The 20,240-nt window shown below is 39.1% G+C and overlaps 2 protein-coding genes across 3 annotated transcripts in view; both read left to right on the forward strand.

Annotated features, from left to right (window-relative positions):
* The window catches only part of msna (moesin a), a 28,329-nt gene extending 16,998 nt beyond the window's left edge, over window positions 1-11,331 (forward strand). Inside the window, exons 4-13 of one of the 2 annotated variants that reach the window (XM_036524554.1) lie at window positions 180-454; window positions 1,210-1,293; window positions 3,731-3,877; window positions 4,215-4,311; window positions 4,456-4,619; window positions 5,324-5,454; window positions 5,725-5,885; window positions 6,838-6,930; window positions 8,077-8,307; window positions 9,578-11,331. In XM_036524554.1, coding sequence (XP_036380447.1) covers window positions 180-454; window positions 1,210-1,293; window positions 3,731-3,877; window positions 4,215-4,311; window positions 4,456-4,619; window positions 5,324-5,454; window positions 5,725-5,885; window positions 6,838-6,930; window positions 8,077-8,307; window positions 9,578-9,742 — 1,548 coding nt within the window. In that variant the 3' untranslated portion in view covers window positions 9,743-11,331. The remainder of the gene's footprint in view (window positions 1-179; window positions 455-1,209; window positions 1,294-3,730; window positions 3,878-4,214; window positions 4,312-4,455; window positions 4,620-5,323; window positions 5,455-5,724; window positions 5,886-6,837; window positions 6,931-8,076; window positions 8,308-9,577) is intronic. The other variant, XM_036524555.1, reaches the window with a different exon arrangement.
* A 3,588-nt stretch (window positions 11,332-14,919) lies between these two features.
* Window positions 14,920-17,243, forward strand: fdx1b (ferredoxin 1b). The gene is made up of 4 exons (XM_036523790.1): window positions 14,920-15,092; window positions 16,038-16,165; window positions 16,533-16,662; window positions 17,129-17,243. The coding sequence occupies exons 1-4, from the start codon at window positions 14,920-14,922 to the stop codon at window positions 17,241-17,243; spliced, it is 546 nt and encodes a 181-aa protein (XP_036379683.1).
* The last annotated feature ends 2,997 nt before the right edge of the window (window positions 17,244-20,240 follow it).

The following is a 20,240-nucleotide window of genomic DNA, read 5'->3' on the forward strand; positions in this document are numbered from 1 at the left end:
TGTTTGAGGTATGATGAGAACTTCAGTCTCCAGGCTTCAGTCTCTCTCTAGGCATGAATTTCAATCCTACTACTGCTCTTCATGATTTTACCAAATAAAAGGAAATATTATGCAGCTGAGGGTATCTTGAGTTAACCTTACCAGCCCCAACCCCTGGTGATTCTGTCTTCTTTCTACAGGTGACGGCACAGGATGTGCGGAAGGAGAGCCCACTGCTCTTTAAGTTCCGGGCCAAGTTCTACCCTGAGGATGTGTCAGAGGAGCTGATCCAGGAGGCCACACAGAGGCTTTTCTTCCTGCAGGTGAAGGAGGGGATCCTCAATGATGACATCTACTGCCCCCCCGAGACTGCAGTGCTGCTGGCCTCCTACGCCGTGCAAGCCAAGTATGGGGACTACAACAAGGACGTCCATGCACCCGGATACCTGTCCAATGATAAGCTCCTTCCTCAGAGGTATGCCTGTATGGGCCACATGACCTGAACTATTAAGCCTTATTGGATGTCAGAATTAATAGGACAGGCAATGTTGACATAATGCAGAATATTCCAATTCCTCTCTTACTGTAATTATAACCATTTTGGAATTAGATCAAATAGTGATGGCTAATGAGTTCAAAATAAACAAAAAGACTTACTTCAAATCAAGCAATTGATATGAAGAATGATCAATATCAATCATCAATGTCCTATATGTCTCCTTAATTTATGAATTTTGCCTTAAATGTGATTGTGTTCTTTCTTAACTGAATTGTGTGATGTTTGCACATATGTGCAGTGCTTTGTTGCTTTTGGCTCTCAAAGCTGGGGCAATGTACAAGCACATGATGATTTACTCCATATTTGGTAATCAACCAAAATAGGAAAGGAAAACAGTGATCTGATTTGAAGTGATTTAAGGGCATCATTTCTTCATGCTCTTCAAGTTCATGAGTCACAAAAGAATACAAATATGATCTATAAAATGAAACATCAATAGCAATAATAATAGTAAGAGCAAGAATAATCCTATAGCTGCTTAGGGATTTAATACATGGCAGCTATTTAATAATAGAGTCATCAATAACTTTTCAGTTGTTTTCAGAGGGTCATCCTGTCTTGAATCACTGCTGCTTAATTCCAGTACCTTGGCATTGCAGAGGTGAAACTGAAGTATTCAGTGCTCAGTTATGCGTGCAGTTCTGCTGTCTGATAGCGCGCTGTGTTCTCAGAGTCCTGGAACAGCACAAGCTGAACAAGGAACAGTGGGAGGAGAGGATCCAAGTGTGGCACGAGGAGCACAAGGGCATGCTCAGGTACCTCATTCGTACACACGTAAACTAACTCACTCAGTCACATGCAGCCCATTCACTCATTCATACACACCCAGCTCATTCCATCATACATACTTACCTCACTCATTCATACACACCCAGGTCATTAACTTATACATACCTGCCTCACGTATTCATACATACCTAGGTCATTCACTTACACATACCTGCCTTACTCATTCATAAACATCTGACTCACCCATTCATACATGCCTACCTTAGTCACACCAGTCTCACTCTTTTGTACACACCAGTGGCAGCTGGTGTCGTCAGATAGTGAAGAGTTAGGCATTGACCAAACGTATTGCAAAATTCCGCCTTGCAGAAGCCACTACTGTCACCTTAGCCTGTATCTTATTTTAAATTGCCAGCAGCCCCTTAGGTCTATGCCATGTATTTCTGAGTGTAATTAAACTGTCAGTCCTGAATTCCCAAGATTTGTCTCGACCTATCAGAAATGCATTGAATGCCACCCTGCACTTTACTACAAGCTGTGTTACAGTGATGGAACGCTATGAATGACAACCTCAGTTGTCTTGTGCATTCATCATGGGAAGAAAACCACTGTGGTTGGACTGATGAAAAGTAGGAAACAATCAGGAACTTGCACCCTGATGTCCAGCCAGTTGTTGGTAGCTGATATATTAGCAAGCTAACAAACCGCTTACCTAGTCTCAAAATACAGCAGTTTTAAAGACAAAATTACAAGGCCTTTAAAGTTTAAAGATTTTTATAATAAAAAGTAAAATGGCCAGTCTGGTGACTTGCAGGTTCAACTTAATCAAATGCAGATATTCTGGAAATTCTATTCAGCATCTTTTTTGACAATCAATGTTAATGGACTGGCTCCATTAACACCACTGATAAACATTTAAGGACTTTAATGTTAGCTCAGTGCTTTCCATATTTATGTAATGGAAATAATTTTATACATGTTTTTTACATACATTTATACATGTTTTGTCACAAAAGTGAATTGCGGTCAACACAAGGTTAATCTTTGTCTTCTGTGAGCTAGACTGCTACCAGCCACTAGAGGGTGATGTGTACCTATTTCCTTAGGCCATATGTTTAGTAATAGATGTGGCTTTATCAGTATTTAATCACTTATTATTTAAAAAAAAAACATTGTTTTATTTTAATATTACATACAATACATGCAATATATTTTGTATGTAAAACAGTTAATTAAAAGCTTTGGGGATGGATTGACCACCTTGTTTCTCTGGAGAAAATACCCCTGATACACACTCAGCTCACATACTGTCACTTACACACCTGTCTAGTGCATACACACTTGTCTCACTGACTGTTATATTCCTGTCTCCTGGTTACTGGTTATTGCTCATGTGTGCTCAGAACCAGATGCCATTGTTCCACAATATTATCACTTGGCAAGCCAACAATAAGGCAACATGTTAGTGTTCTCTATCTATCTCCTTCCAGCAGGATATCCCCTGTTTATGTAATGCCTGACAGTCAGTCTTCCAATTTCCTCCTGGTGTGAAGACACATCACCAAAACAGACCCACTGGGTTGCTAGATCTTTGAGGCAAAAGCTGTTGCTGGGAAGACATTGGTATTTTTAAAAAAGAATTTTCACTGCTAATAAGGAACTGTTATATTTATTAATTCATATCAGCTTAAAAGGCACCTAGGGTGAAAGGTAAAAAGGAAACAACAGTAGTGTTTCTTTGGATACATTGGGTGTTGTAAATAAACATATTGGAACCATTAATATAATGAAAGTTTGGTACATACAGCTAGATATATTACAGTTGACTTTTTTTCTTAAAACATCAAATTATTTGCAAGCCCTAACTGGATATGAAAAGTTTAATTCTAAATCCTATCCATTCACATGCAAATTAACATATTCTAAGTATGCAGAAAGTGTTGTACTAATGTCTTGTCCCACTAATTTTGGAGTTATGGAAGAGAAATGACAAAGTCTGTTTTGCTAAATATACCTCTGGGAGGTCTATGTCAATGATGTTGTGTTTTTTATAACTGGCTTTTTTATTTTTCGCAATGAGCACATTCTGTACTGAAAACATAAATGATTTTGAAGAAATCAGAATTTTCCAAAAAAAAAAAAAAAAAAAACAGTGTTGCTAAAATATGTCTATGTACCTCCATTCAGGACAGGCTTTTCCAAAAATGTCAAATAAAAATGTAATAGGTTTTAGATATTTCTTATTTTGAAACAGAAATTGAAAATGTTTGAAATAGACAACATCTTACGTACGTTTGACAGAAAGCAAAATACTTTCATCTTGTAAACTAGCAATTTTGTGACCATGTTTTGGGGTCCCCAACTGATCTTGTGTTCCTAGCTGGCAAAAATTACGTGGATCTGGATAGGTGCCCTATAAAAACACACTTGGTCTTTTTCTACAAAAAATATTTTCCTCCACAGAGAGGATGCTATGATGGAATACCTCAAGATTGCCCAGGACCTTGAGATGTATGGCGTCAACTACTTCAGCATCAAGAACAAGAAAGGCTCAGAGCTTTGGCTGGGAGTGGATGCACTGGGGCTCAATATTTACGAACAGAGTGACAAGTAAGTCAGGACGTTCAGTCGGTCTGCTTTCATCATCAGGTCAGTTGCCCACAGACAGCACGATTCAATTATCTCTGTTTGTTACAGCCTGTGTCGTTTAGGCTTTTGTTAGAGGAGAGAAAATTGCATCGGTAATTGATGACAGAAAATTTTCTTTGTGGTCAGTACTCGTGTAAAACCGCGGGTCACGGTTGACGCACAGGCTCATTATTAAACGAAAGATGCCGTCAATGTGGGCTGCGAGCTTCAAATTTAATGCAGCACTCTTTTTGGTGCTGTCTGACAAATGCATTAGCTTAGTTTGATTTGAACCTCATCTTTGTGTTTGCATCAACAGGATGACACCGAAAATTGGATTCCCTTGGAGCGAAATTAGAAACATTTCCTTCAATGACAAGAAATTTGTCATCAAACCAATTGACAAGAAAGCGCCGGTACGGAGACCTCTGACCCACTCTGTAATCCTGCTGCCTAAGTTTTAATGGACCATTTGACAGCAATCAAAATCAGCAGAGGAGAGTAGTGTGGTGGGTGGGATGAAAGTACTGGGAAAGGACAAATGGATCTCTGTGTTGCAGGACTTTGTGTTCTACGCCCCACGGCTTCGCATCAACAAGCGCATCTTGGCCCTGTGCATGGGGAACCATGAGCTGTACATGCGGCGCCGCAAGCCTGACACCATTGAAGTCCAGCAGATGAAGGCCCAGGCTCGTGAAGAGAAGAACCACAAGAAAATGGAGAGGTCAGAGTGGCTCCCTTGGGCCGCGTGCTCTTGGCGCAAGGCGCATTTCAGAAGGAGCCACATTTGGTGGTTGCCAAGGGTCGTTCTTATAAGTAGCTCACCTTGAATGTCATAATTTGCAACATTTGTGTTATCAGATGTTTTCATATCAGCGTATAGCAAAATAAATTTTTATGTGCCCTTGCAAAAGCAGGTATGACTTTGAAAATTAACCCTAGGCATAGTGCATATTTGGACTCTACCCACAGCATGCCCAAGTAGATGGTTCTTATGCTGCTGATTCACATGTGTGTTATATCCAACCAAATATTTCCCCTGGGTTTACTTTAGGCTTAGGGTTAGGGTTAGGGAAAGATCCTAGGTGTTCAAGCTGACCATGGAAGTTTCTCTTGTACAGTTACCTCTTGCACTATTCCAAACTGTCATTAAACTGTAACGACTAAGTTAATGAATGTAAATGAGTCCTTGTAATGAATGTAACAAAATCCCCACCACGATAACAAAGGATAACAAATAAGTCCTGCGTGAAAGAAGGGACAAATGACCAAATAATAATCTTCAGATTTTCTTGTTATGCATGAAAGCAGCAAACATTGAATAGTGTAACAATTACAAAACTATTGTGTTCATGTTTAGATTTACTGTTTTCTCTAAGGGAGGAGTGATATTGAATGTTGAACTAGTTCTTACCATCCCCTTTTTAGGGCACTGCTGGAGAACGAGAAGAAGAAACGTGAAATTGCCGAGAAGGAAAAGGAAAAGATTGAGAAGGAAAAGATAGAGTTGATGGAGAGACTGAGACAGATTGAGGAGCAGACGAAGAAAGCTCAGCAAGGTGGGAGACAACGAACAGATGAACAGTAGAGTACCTTCTAATAGCCAGAGAGCAGTCTTTGTGTGGCCTGTCACAGCTGTAGGAAATGTGAAAGTACCTGGTGGAAAGAGGCCTAAAATTAGAAACTTACTGAGTAGCTCTCAAAGTCATGATGGTTTGGAGAGCTAGAAGGCCAGCAAGGTAGCCACAATAATTGAACAGTTTCAGTTTAGTTTTATTTTTCATGAAATGTTGAAAGAAACACCTCTTGTATTACGTGTGTCTGCGCAGAACTGGAGGAACAGACAAAGCGGGCCCTCGAGCTGGAGCAGGAGCGCAAACGTGCCCAGGAGGAGGCAGAACGGCTGGAGAAGGAGCGCAGGATGGCAGAAGAGGCCAAGGCCGCGCTGCTCCAGCAGTCTGAGAACCAGATGAAGAACCAGGAGCACCTGGTACATTACAGCTCATTACATCTCCCCACAAGCAGTCTGTAACAATGCTGCTTTACAGGGATTTGAGCTCTCCTTGAGAGATGTCTTTTTTACAAAGCCATTGTCTTGTGTCTAATAGTGTAGTGTTTTCCATTCCCCTTTTTTCTGAATACCACTATACACATATTCAAAACATAACTACTGAATCCCTGTACATAAAATTTCCTACAAATTTTCACCACTTTTTTCACATAAATTTGTTTTTTTTTGTTGTTTTTTTTTACATGCATCCCCTTACAGCGTGTCATCCTTCATCCATACAGATTTACTTTGTGCAACAAAGCCTCTGAGAAGGAATCATGTTTATAATCAGTTTTGTAACTAAAAGAAGACCAATTTTCAATTCAAGTGGCACATTTGTTTTTAGTTAATGTAGTCAACATCCATAACCATTTTAAATCAATAAGAAAAATCTTCCATGCAGCATACTAGTGACATTAATGCACAATAAGCAGAACTGTGAATAAAATTAAGAAAATATTACAATATAAACAAAATTTCGTATAACATTGTAACCTCATAGAATAGATCTACTGTGTTAATCAAAGTATACTCACATATGGAAAATGAAACCAAGTGAACAATTTGGGTGAAAATGATATTATTGCAAACACCAGCAGGTGTCAGTGTAGCTTTGTGAAAACTCTCATGGAGCCCTATAGAAAAAAAATCCTTTAGGTGAATACAAATGGTATTAATACAAACAAGAAAAATTCTGGCATCAGAATGCATTTTGCACAAAAGCAAAGAAATCATCTGCAATGAAGAGGATAGTATTATTGGCATGCGCTGAGGCTTGAAATGTCATGAAAAGCAATTATAGCCATGATTTAAGAATCGATCTCTCGTGCACCTGCTCTTCAAATCGCTTGTTTTCTTCCAACCAGCAGCATGGTTTCTGTTTCTCCCACAGGCCACTGAACTAGCTGAGCTGACTTCCAAGATCTCACTCCTGGAGGATGCCAAGAAGAAGAAAGAGGAAGAGGCCACAGAATGGCAACAGAAGGTGCGATCAGAGCTATCCTGAACCATCCACACCACTCCATCCAGCAAAAGGCGGTGAAATATGCCATTGCTTTATGCAGAACAAGACGTGGCTTGTTTCTCATCGTCCTTCAGTAGTAACCATTGAAAGATGAAGCATTATAGAAACAGACACAAAAGTGATGAGCCCTCTTCTACACTCCCTGTGCGGTATTGTACGCATAATGACCCTGAAATGACTACTGCCCTCCCTGGAGGAGGTGTTCTGGGCTTTTCTGGGTTGTCGTGACCCTGTGAGCCATACTCAGCCTTGAGGGTGGTTTCAAATCCTGTTTTGTCTGGATGCATGTCTGATTCCCTGTTATGATGGTGTAGCACTTGAAAGTGTGTTGCTTTATATGGTAGCCCTCAGATGTCCTGTTTTTTAATGCCTGCTTGAGCAAACACCCACTGTGCTTGGTGGAATTAAGCTGTTGCTGTCTGGTGTGCTGTCACTCAGGAAGTGAAATGTTGCTGCTGTCATAAGAGCAAGGACCATGCCTCTTGTAGGAATTAATTTTGACCACAGATGGACAAGGCCATATGAAAGAGTTTAGTGATTGTTGAAGAAGGAGACTCTTAACCAGGAAGTTGCCAGTTTGAAGTAGGGGTAGGCACTCCTGTTGAACCCTTGCTATAGAGTGCTATAGAGGTTAAACAGTATAGCATTAGCAATGATTAAACATGCTCAGCTCCCAAACAGAATAAAAAATATTACTATAGTAATTATACTATAAATTATACTATAGTAATATAATTATAATAGTACTTTGAGTATGTAAGCCCAAAGTTTACATACTCGTGTAAACTTTGCACTTGTCAATGACTGCAGCACACATTCTCTCAATTGACTTGAACCTCTTTTGTAAATACCCTGGTGTATAAATAGATAAAATGGTATATTTGGAATGTCACCATTGGCCAGGGATCACTTTAATGAACAGATGAAAAATATCATGTATACTCGATGTACTATGGTGGATAATAAGACGGAAGCAGGTAGCTATCTTAAAAATTGCACTGACCGTGTTTGTACGGATGCACTCTACGCATTTGCACAGGGAGGGGAGGTTATGGTGTGAAATTCCCAGTGGGTGTTGCAAAAAGTGAGTGCTTTTGCGCTTCGCAGGCCACCTCAGTGCAGGAGGACCTGGAGAAGACCAAAGAAGAGCTGCGGAACAAAGTGATGGCGGCCCACGTGCAGGAGCCCGTGCACGCCGAGAACGAGCACGACGAGAATGACGAGAGCAGCGCCGAGGCCAGCGCCGAGCTGACATCCGCTGCTGCCTACAAGGACCGTAGCGAGGAGGAGCGCATGACCGAGGCCGAGAAGAATGAGCGCGTGCAGAAGCACCTACTGGTGAGTAGGCCTCCTGATAGCCCCTCCCCCCTGGGGCAGCACACACTTGTAGCACACCTATATACACTTTGTATATAGGACGAAGTGCTGTAATTTTTTTTTTTTTTTTTTTTCAAAGATTGTTCGGTCAAGTGCTTAACCCCCCCCCCAACACATACACGACACACGTGCACATGCATACTGAGCTCACACACATCCACTCAAAAACACATTTACACATGCATGCACACACATTTTTACATTGTATAGTTTTGTTATTGAAGACACTTTAATTGACATATTTTTTCTTCCACATTTAAAGATATATATGTTTGATTATTTAAACTATTACACCTGTGTTCATAAAATTAGTTTAACCCTTTTGTGTGTGCACGCGTTAGGTTACATGGTTCGTTATGTTTTCCTTAGCATTATTACATACACTTTATAATGGAATTTGATAGAAGCAGTATGTAACAAATATCAGATTCATTTTTTATGTTTTATGTTCTTCCTTATGATTGAAGCTATTACAACATGCAGCAATATGTACAGTATGTCACCTTAGTTTGGGTAAACACTTCCTATTTACTATTTACTAAGCTAAACTACACTAAACTAAAAACTTAATATAAAACTGAACAGAAGACTTTTAATAATATTTATTTGTAGTGGTCTCAAAATGTGTCCTTTTTTTTACTAAATGCAGCTCCATAGTGAAACCTGCCAGTCCCTACTTTCAAACTAAAACATAGAGGTCTCCCTAAAATGCATTTTTTTATGTTACTAGTGGACGTTTTTTTCCACAGACTCCTTGATTACATACACCGTTTTATGTATCTGTGGGGCATTATACATTTTAATGAGGGTTTTCTGCTGAGTCTCTCAGCTGCAAAAACAGCAGGAATATGTGTCCTGTGATATGCTCAGTTACACAAATATATATCTGAATTATAAGATGAACTATAAAGTCTTGGCTAGGAATTTTACATGTTAGTCATAATTATTTGCATTTCTGTACTATCTAAATGTTATGCTTAATTATGACAAACCACTTAGCATATCTAATGTGCAGTGCAAAATGTTACTGGTGTAATTACTATGGACTGTACTATTAGACAAAGTGAAGTAAAAAGGAATCAGCTGATCCTTATGTTTTTACATGAATGCGCAATCCCTACTCACATTGACAAGCTTGTAAATCATGAAAAATAGTGGAAAAACAACATCAGAACCATTCTCTGCCTGCACTATTTCTCACTCATGAGATGCGGATGATACTCTCTTCCAGGCTCTGAGCTCAGAGCTGGCCAACGCCCGTGACGAGAGCAAGAAAACGGCGAATGACATCATCCACGCCGAGAATGTTCGGGCAGGGCGGGACAAGTACAAGACCCTGCGGCAGATCCGGTCGGGTAACACCAAGCAGCGCATCGACGAGTTTGAGTGCATGTGATCACTGTCGACCAATGGCACTGGCGGAACCACTACAGGGGAGCCACGACTGGGCCTTTTCCACTTCGCTGCAAACCTGCCTTAACCAAGCTACTGTGCCTTCTCCAAACAGGGTCAATTTAGGATATCAAAGTTCCAGGTCAATATACTTTATGTGAGTAATTCTGTCTGAATCCCATTAGAAGAGTTGCAGTTATAAGAAACAGTGTTACAGTGTCCCTAAATTATCCTTCTAGCAAGCATCCTTAATTAAGTCAATGCTTTCATTTGATTTTGTTTGACTGGTTAATGTGTGATTTTTTTCCTGTTTTTTTTTTTCTAATTCTTCGAATGAACACCCAGTTTGTTCATACGTATACTACGACACACACCCACATGAAGTTTAGGCATTCCTATCTTTGTTATCCATCATGCATCAGTTTGATTTGGGAATTCCAATGTTAAGTACACATTTCACTTCTTTGTATGTATACCCATGACCTGTTTTGCTCTTAAATTAACCTTGAAGAAAAATGTCAAGCTCAGAACAATTTCATCTTGGTATTTGAGTAGGGCACCAAATTCAGTTTAACCACAAAGTGCCCTGTTCTTTGTTATGAGTTGTGAACGTAAACAAGTGTTTCTAAGATATTAAAATAATAATTAATTAATTACTGAACAAAGAACGTCACATGGTGGTTAGGCTAAATTTGGACAGAAGCTTGTTAGGTTGACAATTATGAGAGGGAGTCAATACTCAGGTGCTAAACATTAATAAGAAATTCAAGCATTTTTCCAAGAAGGGGATCAGTACAAATTTTTTTCTCACACAGTAAAGCACACGTATTGCGCTTAGCAAATTATAGAAGTCAAAAACAATAATAAGGCCAACTGGTCTCAGTTAAAAAACAGTGCCACAGAACAAGAGCAGGTTTGTTTCTTGGAGGGCCCATCACCATTAGTCACTTCAGTAAATCAAGAAGATAATGTAACAAAATGCTTTTTTTAGTTTTTACTTTATTATAATTTTAAGCTTTTCATGATTGTTTACTTTTTGGATGATATTGAGTCAATTAAAAGCACTCCACTTATTCTTTAAAGCTTTGGAAGGCAAATCCTTTGCAGTATCATATTCAAGAAGTATTAGAGTAAATGAAACAGTGTTCAGTGCTGGAATGTCACAGTTGCTCTTTTGTAGTGGGATACATATTTCTGAATGATCCTTATATTACAAGTGTATCCGCTATGACTCATAGCCATGCACAGTAGAAGTTAGAGATTCTTTTTTATATATAACAAATCTTTGCAAAATCTTCTTTAATATGAGGCATTGGCTGCTTTGAAGTATCCAAGTGGTTTTGCAGTTTGCCTCATTTTTATTGGTTTATCTGTAGTAAAATAAGAAAAAAATCATGATTCTGTGGAAAAGATGGGTGTATTACTATGTCAGAGTCCATTTCTAGTGTTTTGTTAATTAAATTATATGAGCAACCGAAGATCATCATTCAAAGGCTGAATGATGTCTGTTATGTTGATATTGCATTGCTATTTCAGCACCGGGCAGTGCCTTTCATTAAAAGAATATACGTTGGCTGCTTGAAAAGTTTTCATTTCAACTGTTAATAAAACTGAAGAAAACAACATTGGCTTGAGTGAATAATTCTCTGGTTCAAAATCTGAAACATACTGTATGCTGATTGATTTACTATTTTATTATTTTGTCTAATGCTTTATTTTCTCAAAAAACATGCAACACCTCTCAAGGACAAAAGAGATCTGTGCCTTATAAACAGTGAAGAGTTGATTTTTCTGTTGCATTTAACAACATATTTGACAAATCCATGTGAATACTTAAAAATCAGAGATGCTTAATGAACTGCCCCTGGCATTTTATGCCGAAACTTCTACAAAACACCTCTTACATGGGTATTCTAACAAAGTGGCATTTCATGCATGTGTCCACACTTTGAAGCTGTCGGACTGGAAATGTGGTCTGTACAATAGCCATCCAAAAGTATGCAAGCACAACTGTGAACTGCTCCATTATTTTAACATCTTTCTGCTCTCCACTGACATCCAGAAAATGCATGCGATTGTTATAGGCTACAAATGAGAAAATTGTATAATGTAATGTAAGTGGCATTTTTCTGTACACTAAACAACTAATTATAGCAGGGTTTGTCTTAGTACCTGTAGAGGATGTAGAGGTTGAGCTGGTGCAGGCATGGGATAGGCTAACTCAAAATATAATGTATTCTATCATGCTAGTTTGAGGGGAGGTAAGACACATTAACAGCATAAACAGGAATTACTCTATTTTAACACAGTTATTCATGCAGTATCCATGCTGTTCTGTCAAACCGACATCCGAGTCACCCTTGCTGAGAAGCAGAAGAGGCAGCAATAATAGAAAGCACCAGCATTTGTCTTAAAAGCATGGTACACATACAGTACCTCATACAGCACGTCACCATAGTAACTTGTGCCCCAGCCTATTGATTGCTTTTGGAATTGTCTGACCCTGTAGTAGGTTTATTTTGCTATTCACTTGCTATGTCACTCACTACGATAAGTGAAATACATAGAAATTGAAAATACATAGAAGCTAAGATACTGTCATTTTAACATTTAAACAGCATTCAAACATAGCATCCTTTCCTTGGAAGCAGCAGCTGAGATTTCATTTGAACAGCATTTGAATTATCATAGGGTCAAAGGGGTCAAACTGCAGGGTCATACTTGAGTATTGCAATATCTACACAACCGGGATCTGTTGATGTTTGAAGTGCATTGAAAGCTAAGGGGATCTGCAGTGCATTGTCCACCGAGATAAGACACAGTTTGTGAGAAAATGTCAAAGATTTGTGTTATATTTCACACACCAGAAGGTTCCGTGGGCTAATGGACGGATGTTGTTTCAATGTTACAAGAACACATCCCCTCCTTCTTGCCATCTGTAGGAAATCAGTCATGTCACCTGACCGCCATATAGCCTGTGTCCCAGGCTAATAGACACAATGCAAAACTTGAATCACCTTGAAAAAAGCATCTCATTTTGGAGGAATACACAAACAGCACTTTATGGAGAAACATATTAATGTTTCCTGTGGATCAGAATCACCTCTTTCCACACCAAACAACATTAAAGGAAGCAGTATTGGAAGAAAGATTTGAGATATGGTGTGAATTTTAATAATGCCAAAATATACTGGGTACATGATGAAATATGTACATTATTTTAATTTTCATAGACATATTTCATGTTCTGTATATTGTTTTTTTTTTATATTGTAACATGAAAATTGTACATGTGAAATTGGAAATACTCTGTTCTTCCAATCTATCTATCATATAATTTGTCATATATTACAGATGTTGGTGTTTTTGATTACATTTTAACATTTCTTCTCCTCTATTCAACTTCTAAACATACAGAAAAACATATTTTATTTATCCATGAACATTAGATTTCACTCTGTATACATGATACAGGTTACCAGTGATCCTGTATGTTTAAAATAGATGAAACGTGCAAGAATTGATGTGTGAGTTACTATGTGGCAAATGCGGCCTCTTCAGCACTAGGTGGCTGATGACGTGAAACTGGCTTGTTATGTCCCTGAGTGGAGGAAGGAGTTATTCTGAGACCTTGATTGTGAAGGACAGACTGCATGGCAATGAGGCCCCTGGTGTTTTCTCTGCAGGAAGTTATTTAAATGACCTGTCCTCATTTTTTCACTACAGTGACAAAATTTTGGTTACTCGCCATGAATAATAATTTTCTTGGTGGGCAACTGTAGCCACTTTGGCCAAATTTCAAATATGATTACAACTGAGATCCAGCCATTTTTTAAATAATCAAATTCGCCTCTATGTTTGGAAAGAAAATGGAAGCCCAATCTGTCTGAGCAGGGTATATGAGAGGTGGGCGTCTCAAAAGCATCACCAAGGAGAATGAAATGGAAGAACTATAAAATGGTTGTTCTGTCAATCAGACCATCAACTGTCCTCATTGCTGCTCTCTCTTTGAGAGATAAAATGGAGGTGGTTATTTTTGGGGGGATGCTGAGAACAACGTAGCTGTAACATAACTTTTTTTCTTAGCTTTGTGACTGGATGTCAGTTTACACATACAGTATATACTGCAAACCACAACAGTCTTGTACAGGTGGCATAGAAATAGGTTTTAATTTTTTTTTTTTTAATCCATGGTACAATTTTATTTCATCTTAATCTTTAGCAGTACTTCAGTTGCATTAGCTAACAGGTTTTGTTGCACTCAGTACATCACCTTAGAGAATATGTGCACCAATCTGCGCAGTCTACAGCTCTGATCCTTCTCTCCCATCAGTAAAACTGCACAATATAAAGCTTAATTCAGCAATTTCTAAATTATCTTGAAATAATGATGCGGAAGATTAAAACTGCTCCTCAGTATTTTCCAACTGTATTAATGTTCCTATGGTTCCATTGTTGAAGATTCTATTTTTAAAACGAAACCAAACTAAGATAATAATTTAGTTCTTGTTATATTTGTGGACAAAATTGAATTTTGTGACACGATGGCTCATGTGCAATTGGCCAGCATATAGCTATCTATATGGTATATATCCATCTTGTTTCATTATAAACCAGCAAAAAAAAATCCTCAATCTTGTAGTTGATGGAGCCTGGTATTAGGGGAACAAAAATGCCAAAGCAGCCAGATCATCTCCTGGTATTTATGGCTAATCAGATACATGGTATCTATGTTTTTGTTGGGTATAGCATCATTACTAATGTGATAATTGTGTCTAAACATTTATTTTATAATTGTCTGATAAATTAATTATATGATTATGCTTCTGCTAAGATTCATACATTATGAATTCATGATGACCTACAGATAGTTTCCTTTAATCAAGGTGAGGTAACTGACTTTTTCATTTATGTGTATTAATTCATGTGAACTTGAAAACAGCTGGATGACTGGTTCACTTTCGGTCATAGGGCAGCCAGATAAGGACAGTGCATCTGAAAAATGCTGAATTCATCTCAGATTGTAGAGAGACACCAATCTCATGGCCATCTGCAGCCATATGTTGCTCAGATAGAACTAAGTGGTCCTTTGACCTTGTCCTTGGGCACGGCTGTGTTTATCTGCCAGGAGGCCCTCCTGTCAAAGTAGGGCTTCCTGGGAGGAGGACAGACTTGGGAAATATGGCAAGTTGTGTGCGTCTGCGCTCCGTCCTCCCCAGCCTGATGTCCAGTGTGGCTATCTCCCAAAGCTCTGAGGTCCAGCCTTGTTTCGGCCACCCCTGGATGCCAGGTAGCCAGCACTACAGAGCCTTCAGTACGCATCCTATCCTTTGCAGCAGTTCCTTGGGCAACAGGTAAGCTATTCATTACTGTCTAATTGCCAGGGCCAATTTTGTATGGAGAGCTGGTGAGCAAAAATAAATCCCATTTCAGATGGACTGAAATCAACTCTTTACACTCGCAATTTAAATGGTGTACGTGTCTAAAATTTCAAGTGATTACGTGTTCATAATTCAAAAGTATTGGGTGGGAGGTCAAAGCAATCACAGAACAGTCTTTGTGGAATAAAAGTTTGATTACTTTAAATGCTTTTCCCTCAATGGCTAAGTTAAAAAATAGCTATATAGATGCTCTCAAGAATGTGAAAAAGTGGAATTTTAAACATTTATGTCATCCTGAGAAATTACTATTCCAATAAAATATATCATGCAATAGAATGCTCCACAATTATGATTTACTTCTAATATAATTTCCTTTGAATTAAAAGAGTGACTGCACAGTAAGAAACATAATCCCATTCTGTGCATCTGTTACAGGAAAATGTCATTTACATCACTATAGAGGAAGTCATTATTCACACTGACAATTTTAATTGCAACTTAATTAGCGAATGAATAGGTTTATATGACATATGTGGCTTGAAGCTGTTCCACACAATTCAAATATTCATCATCAATGAAATTGATTGGTAAAAGAATAGATTGTTCACAAAATGTGTGGATCCGCAATTATCTATGGTCAAAAGAGAGGAGCTGGAACTGCTGTGATAGAAGATGAGTTTCAGTGGGCGAGAAATTCTGGCAGTTGATGCATTATGGCAGTTGCGCTTTGATGACTAGATTGGATAGCCTTCAACACATTATCCTCAAAGCATTTCCTCATTTTCAAAAGGATGCATGGCATTGAAGTCAGAGTCTTGGATAATTACTGTCAAGAGATATATTACTTATTGTAGTAAGAGACTGTATTACCTTTTATGCAGGCCATCCAGTGTTTGACTTTTGTCCTTTTGATGATAGCTCAGCTGCAGACAAGGTTTCGGTGCATTTTGTTAACCAAGATGGGGTCAAAATCACCACTGCAGTCACAGAAGGTGAATCCCTGCTGGATGTTGTCATCAAGAAGAACTTAGACATAAGTGGTTTTGGTAAGCAGACACATCAAACTTGAGTGGACATATTCATGTGTTTGTTCAGATACAGTTTATACAATATGCATTAATGGCATACATTGGTCTTAATGTTGTTTATCTCATATATTAAAATATTGTTAATTATGTTACACTACCAAATAGAAATTAATTTAAATGACTAACTGAACATTGACAGTGAAGACAAATTTGTGTTGTTCCACCTGAAATCATTAAATGAATGCAACAGTCTATTGAGCCAATACTTAAACATACGCTTTTCACGTTCTTTTGCTGTCATATAGGTCATTTGATTCACACTGAATATAATGTTCTTCACAGTTAGATCTTAGTTTCATGCACCCCACTACTTTCTCTTGCCCAGGGGCCTGTGAAGGGACTTTGGCCTGCTCCACTTGCCACCTTATTCTGGACGAGAACATTTATGAGAAACTTGATCCCATGGTAGATGAGGAGATGGATATGCTGGACTTGGCTTACGGAATAACTAAAACGTATGTCTTTGGCTTGACATCCACTTGGACAGTAGAATAACGACAGTACCAATGTTCTATGTAGTTCTATATTTGGTGCAGGAGATATTGTCCTACAATAGTAATGAGATGGACACTGACATATACAATGTTGACCTCCATGACCAAGTCTGGCAAGTCCATAGTGTCAGGCTGTCATTGCAATGAGAGGTTCATTTAATTTATTGAACTAACAATCACACAAAATTCCAGGATTACTCATTGCAAATGCTTCGATCACTGAACAGATGGCACAAGGCTGGAAGCAGATGCAACAGCTGCCAGAAGGCACAACAGAATGCTTGATAATGAAGGCTGTGCAAATGGCCTTTTAATATTAATTCATTTAAATAATATTAATGTAATTTTAATCCTTAGAACTATTATGACACTCAGATTGACAGTGAATGAAAGAACACTCAGATGAGTGGCTCTGTCTTGTTGCCAGGTCTCGTCTCGGCTGTCAAGTGTGTGTGCAAAAATGGATGGACGGCATGACAGTGCAAGTGCCACAGGAGATCAAGGACATGAGGAATGCTGTGGGGTCAGCGGGGAGTCAGTGACCCATGTAACCTGCAATCCCTTATCCTTGGCAAATCCTCATACATTTCACATTTTCTGGATGACAGTGCTGAATACCAGATACCCATGGAATGATAACCTACACCTTTCACATGAGCATATGAACACACACACAGCTTTGTAATTCTCAAAGCTCTCTTCTGCTTATTAAAAATGTATAATCATAAAATATATTGGATGCACCTCATTCATGCTTCATACATTAATCAAAATATGGATCTCCTAACAAACTGAATATGTTTTAAAGGTGAAGTAAATATCTCACTGTTTGTTAATGGTAATATTTTAGCTGCTCCACATAACCCTCACCCTTACCACCGTGAGAGAGCCATTCAGAAAAAAACTAGGGATAAAAAAGCAACAGTGAGTTAAATGTCATCTGTGACCTTGTCACTTTGATACTAGGTAAACAAGAAGGGCTCTGATCAATCAGCGATGACAACAGATCAATGGCGTGTGCACTGTCTGGTCCTGGTTGTTATGGCTCCAATACAACCAGCAACAGATGTGTGTAATTTCTGTAATGTACAGGTGGGACATCAGACCAGGCAGGAGGGGATATTGTCAAATAAATCATTTAGCAGACAAACTCTCAAACTCTACCTTGCGCACAGTCATATGAAACTCAAACGCACACACACAACACTCACACACATACACTTGCATATGTAGATTATATTTATAATCATAACATGAAATTCTTTCATGAACAAATATGAAGTATATTTCACGTGTGTGAGCAAGCTTTAGGTAGAGATGACTGCAGGTGCTGCAGCAGAACCCTGAGAATCCTCTACCATTTTTCTAAAAAGACTATTTTGTTTTTTTTCACAAAATATTTTCACTTTAATCTCAAAATACATGACAGAAAAATCCCACATGCCCTCCATACCACCCTGCCCTCATCCTGGTCCTGCCATCTTACTGGTACATAATCTGGTAAGATTTCAGTTTATCTGGAAGTGAAGTGAACTTTAACTGAAAAGTGTCTCTCGCACACACATATTAAATGTCTCACACACACAATCATCTGAAAAGCTGGCACACACTCATATAAAATGCTCACGAACACATAGGTGGACACAACATGTCACAAGTGACATGCAGCTCATCTCACTTCAAATGAGGAGCTTCAGCAATAAGGGATAGTTCTGAGGTAGCAGTTCTAATATAGTAGGTATGGTTTCTCTGTTTTTTTAAACTGTAGAAAGCACAACAAATACACAAGGAGTGTGAATTCTAATGAACTTGTCAGGGCTCAGGCACGGACTCAAACGCAGACCAAGAGTGCTCAGGTTCCAGGCGGTTTAATTGGAATCGTAGGACAAGAGCGTAATGGCAGAACAGGCAGGGTCAAAACCAGGCAGGCAGTCCAAAGGCAAAGCAGCGATCAAAAAACAGGAACAAGCAGGGTCAAACCGGCCAGACAGGCAGATCAGGCAATCAGGGCAAAACAGCAGGCAGAGACGAAGTCGGGGAACAGGTCAGGCCAGGCCAGGCCAGGCCAGGCCAGGTCAGGTCAGGTCAGGTCAGGTCAGGTCAGGTCAGGTCAGGTCAGCACAGCACAGCACAGCACAGCACAGCACTGAACAGCACAGAACAGCACAGAACAGCACAGAACAGCACAGAACAGCACAGCACTCTCAAAACAGAATAACACGCAGGACCGAGACAGGCCGAAAAAAACCCCCAAAAAAACCCACTACAACGACAACAAGATAGAGACAAGCAGGGTAGATATAGGGCTGGGGTGACGAGGAGATGGGGTGCAGGTGGGCAGGCAGGCAGGTGGAGGAGATCAGGTAATCAAGTGGGCAGGGACAGGGCAGAGAGCGGGGCAGGGCTGGAACACAAGGAAAACAGTAAACAAAAGCACATGGACCACATTGACAGACAGGGAGAACACCAAAACAAAAGCTAGGAGGCTGGAGTACTGACAGAACTATTTTAATATTTTAATAACGTATTTTAATTAACATTCAATCTCCACTGATTAATGCATACATTTTTACCATGCGATCTGGCAAATTTTGGATACTTATCTGCAATTAATTACAACATAATTTGTTTTGTGCCAAAATATTTGCAGTTAGAAGGCAGCTGAAACACACCTAACATATTTTAAAGGAATTACAGCTTAAATGTATCCCTGCATCCCTCTTTTTTCCTTTGCACTAATAAAGATTGTAGGCATGTTCCTGTCATCTTCTCTAGATCTCTTTAAAGTATCTCCTTGTTTGTTTCATTAAAGGTTGTCTGACTAAGAGCCATGAAGGCTTGGGCCCTCTGAATGGTGCCAGCTCCTGTCATTTGGCTCAGTGCATTCAGGGGATATTTACATGTTGGCTCAGATTCAGTGCTCTTTTTCCTGATGTGCAGTTCCTGAGGTTTCAGCTGTGGGCTTGTATAAAATGTCAATTTCTGTAGGATTGTGCTAAGCAATATAATAAGAAAATTGAAACTACAGACATAAATGAACCCCCCATGGGTAAAATGTTCATGCACTGACTCAGAATCGATTGAGGTATAATGCCGCTGGAGAAAGTTTGGCATTTGAAAGAATGGATACCAGTATTAGCAATTTTAATTTAATTGACTGATTTTTTTTTGTTTGTTTTGAAACTGTCCTGAAACTATGTAGAGGTATCTGAAGGTTTCCTATTTTTCTGGAGTATAAAAGGAGGCAGCACAAAGAATTCATGTCTCTTTGATGTCGGAGAGCTCTCTGAAAACTGCAGGCAAACAGCTAATTGACCTCCACAAGTTGGAAAATGTCTATAAAAGGCATTGAGAGTTATTATTAAAGCCAAAACCCATTAATAGTCAGTACATAATGAAAGAAAAAGGGATGCGCTTTTGATGTATTTTTTCTTTTTCATCAAAAGAGAGCGCCAGCAGAAAGTTGGGATGGCCTTGTAGAAAAAAAATGGAAGAACTCAGAGCTATTGCCAACAAACAAAGAACGTGTTTTTCATTAT

The sequence above is a fragment of the Megalops cyprinoides genome, chromosome 3, assembly GCF_013368585.1.
Source record: "Megalops cyprinoides isolate fMegCyp1 chromosome 3, fMegCyp1.pri, whole genome shotgun sequence".
Classification (NCBI taxonomy): domain Eukaryota; kingdom Metazoa; phylum Chordata; class Actinopteri; order Elopiformes; family Megalopidae; genus Megalops; species Megalops cyprinoides.

Bases quoted from the DNA above. Each gene is read 5' to 3' on its own strand.
- fdx1b (XM_036523790.1), top strand. From the start codon at position 14,920: ATGGCAAGTTGTGTGCGTCTGCGCTCCGTCCTCCCCAGCCTGATGTCC. The intron at 16,166-16,532 runs GTAAGCAGACAC...TCTCTTGCCCAG, and splicing joins CTTAGACATAAGTGGTTTTG to GGGCCTGTGAAGGGACTTTG. The intron at 16,663-17,128 runs GTATGTCTTTGG...TCTTGTTGCCAG, and splicing joins GCTTACGGAATAACTAAAAC to GTCTCGTCTCGGCTGTCAAG.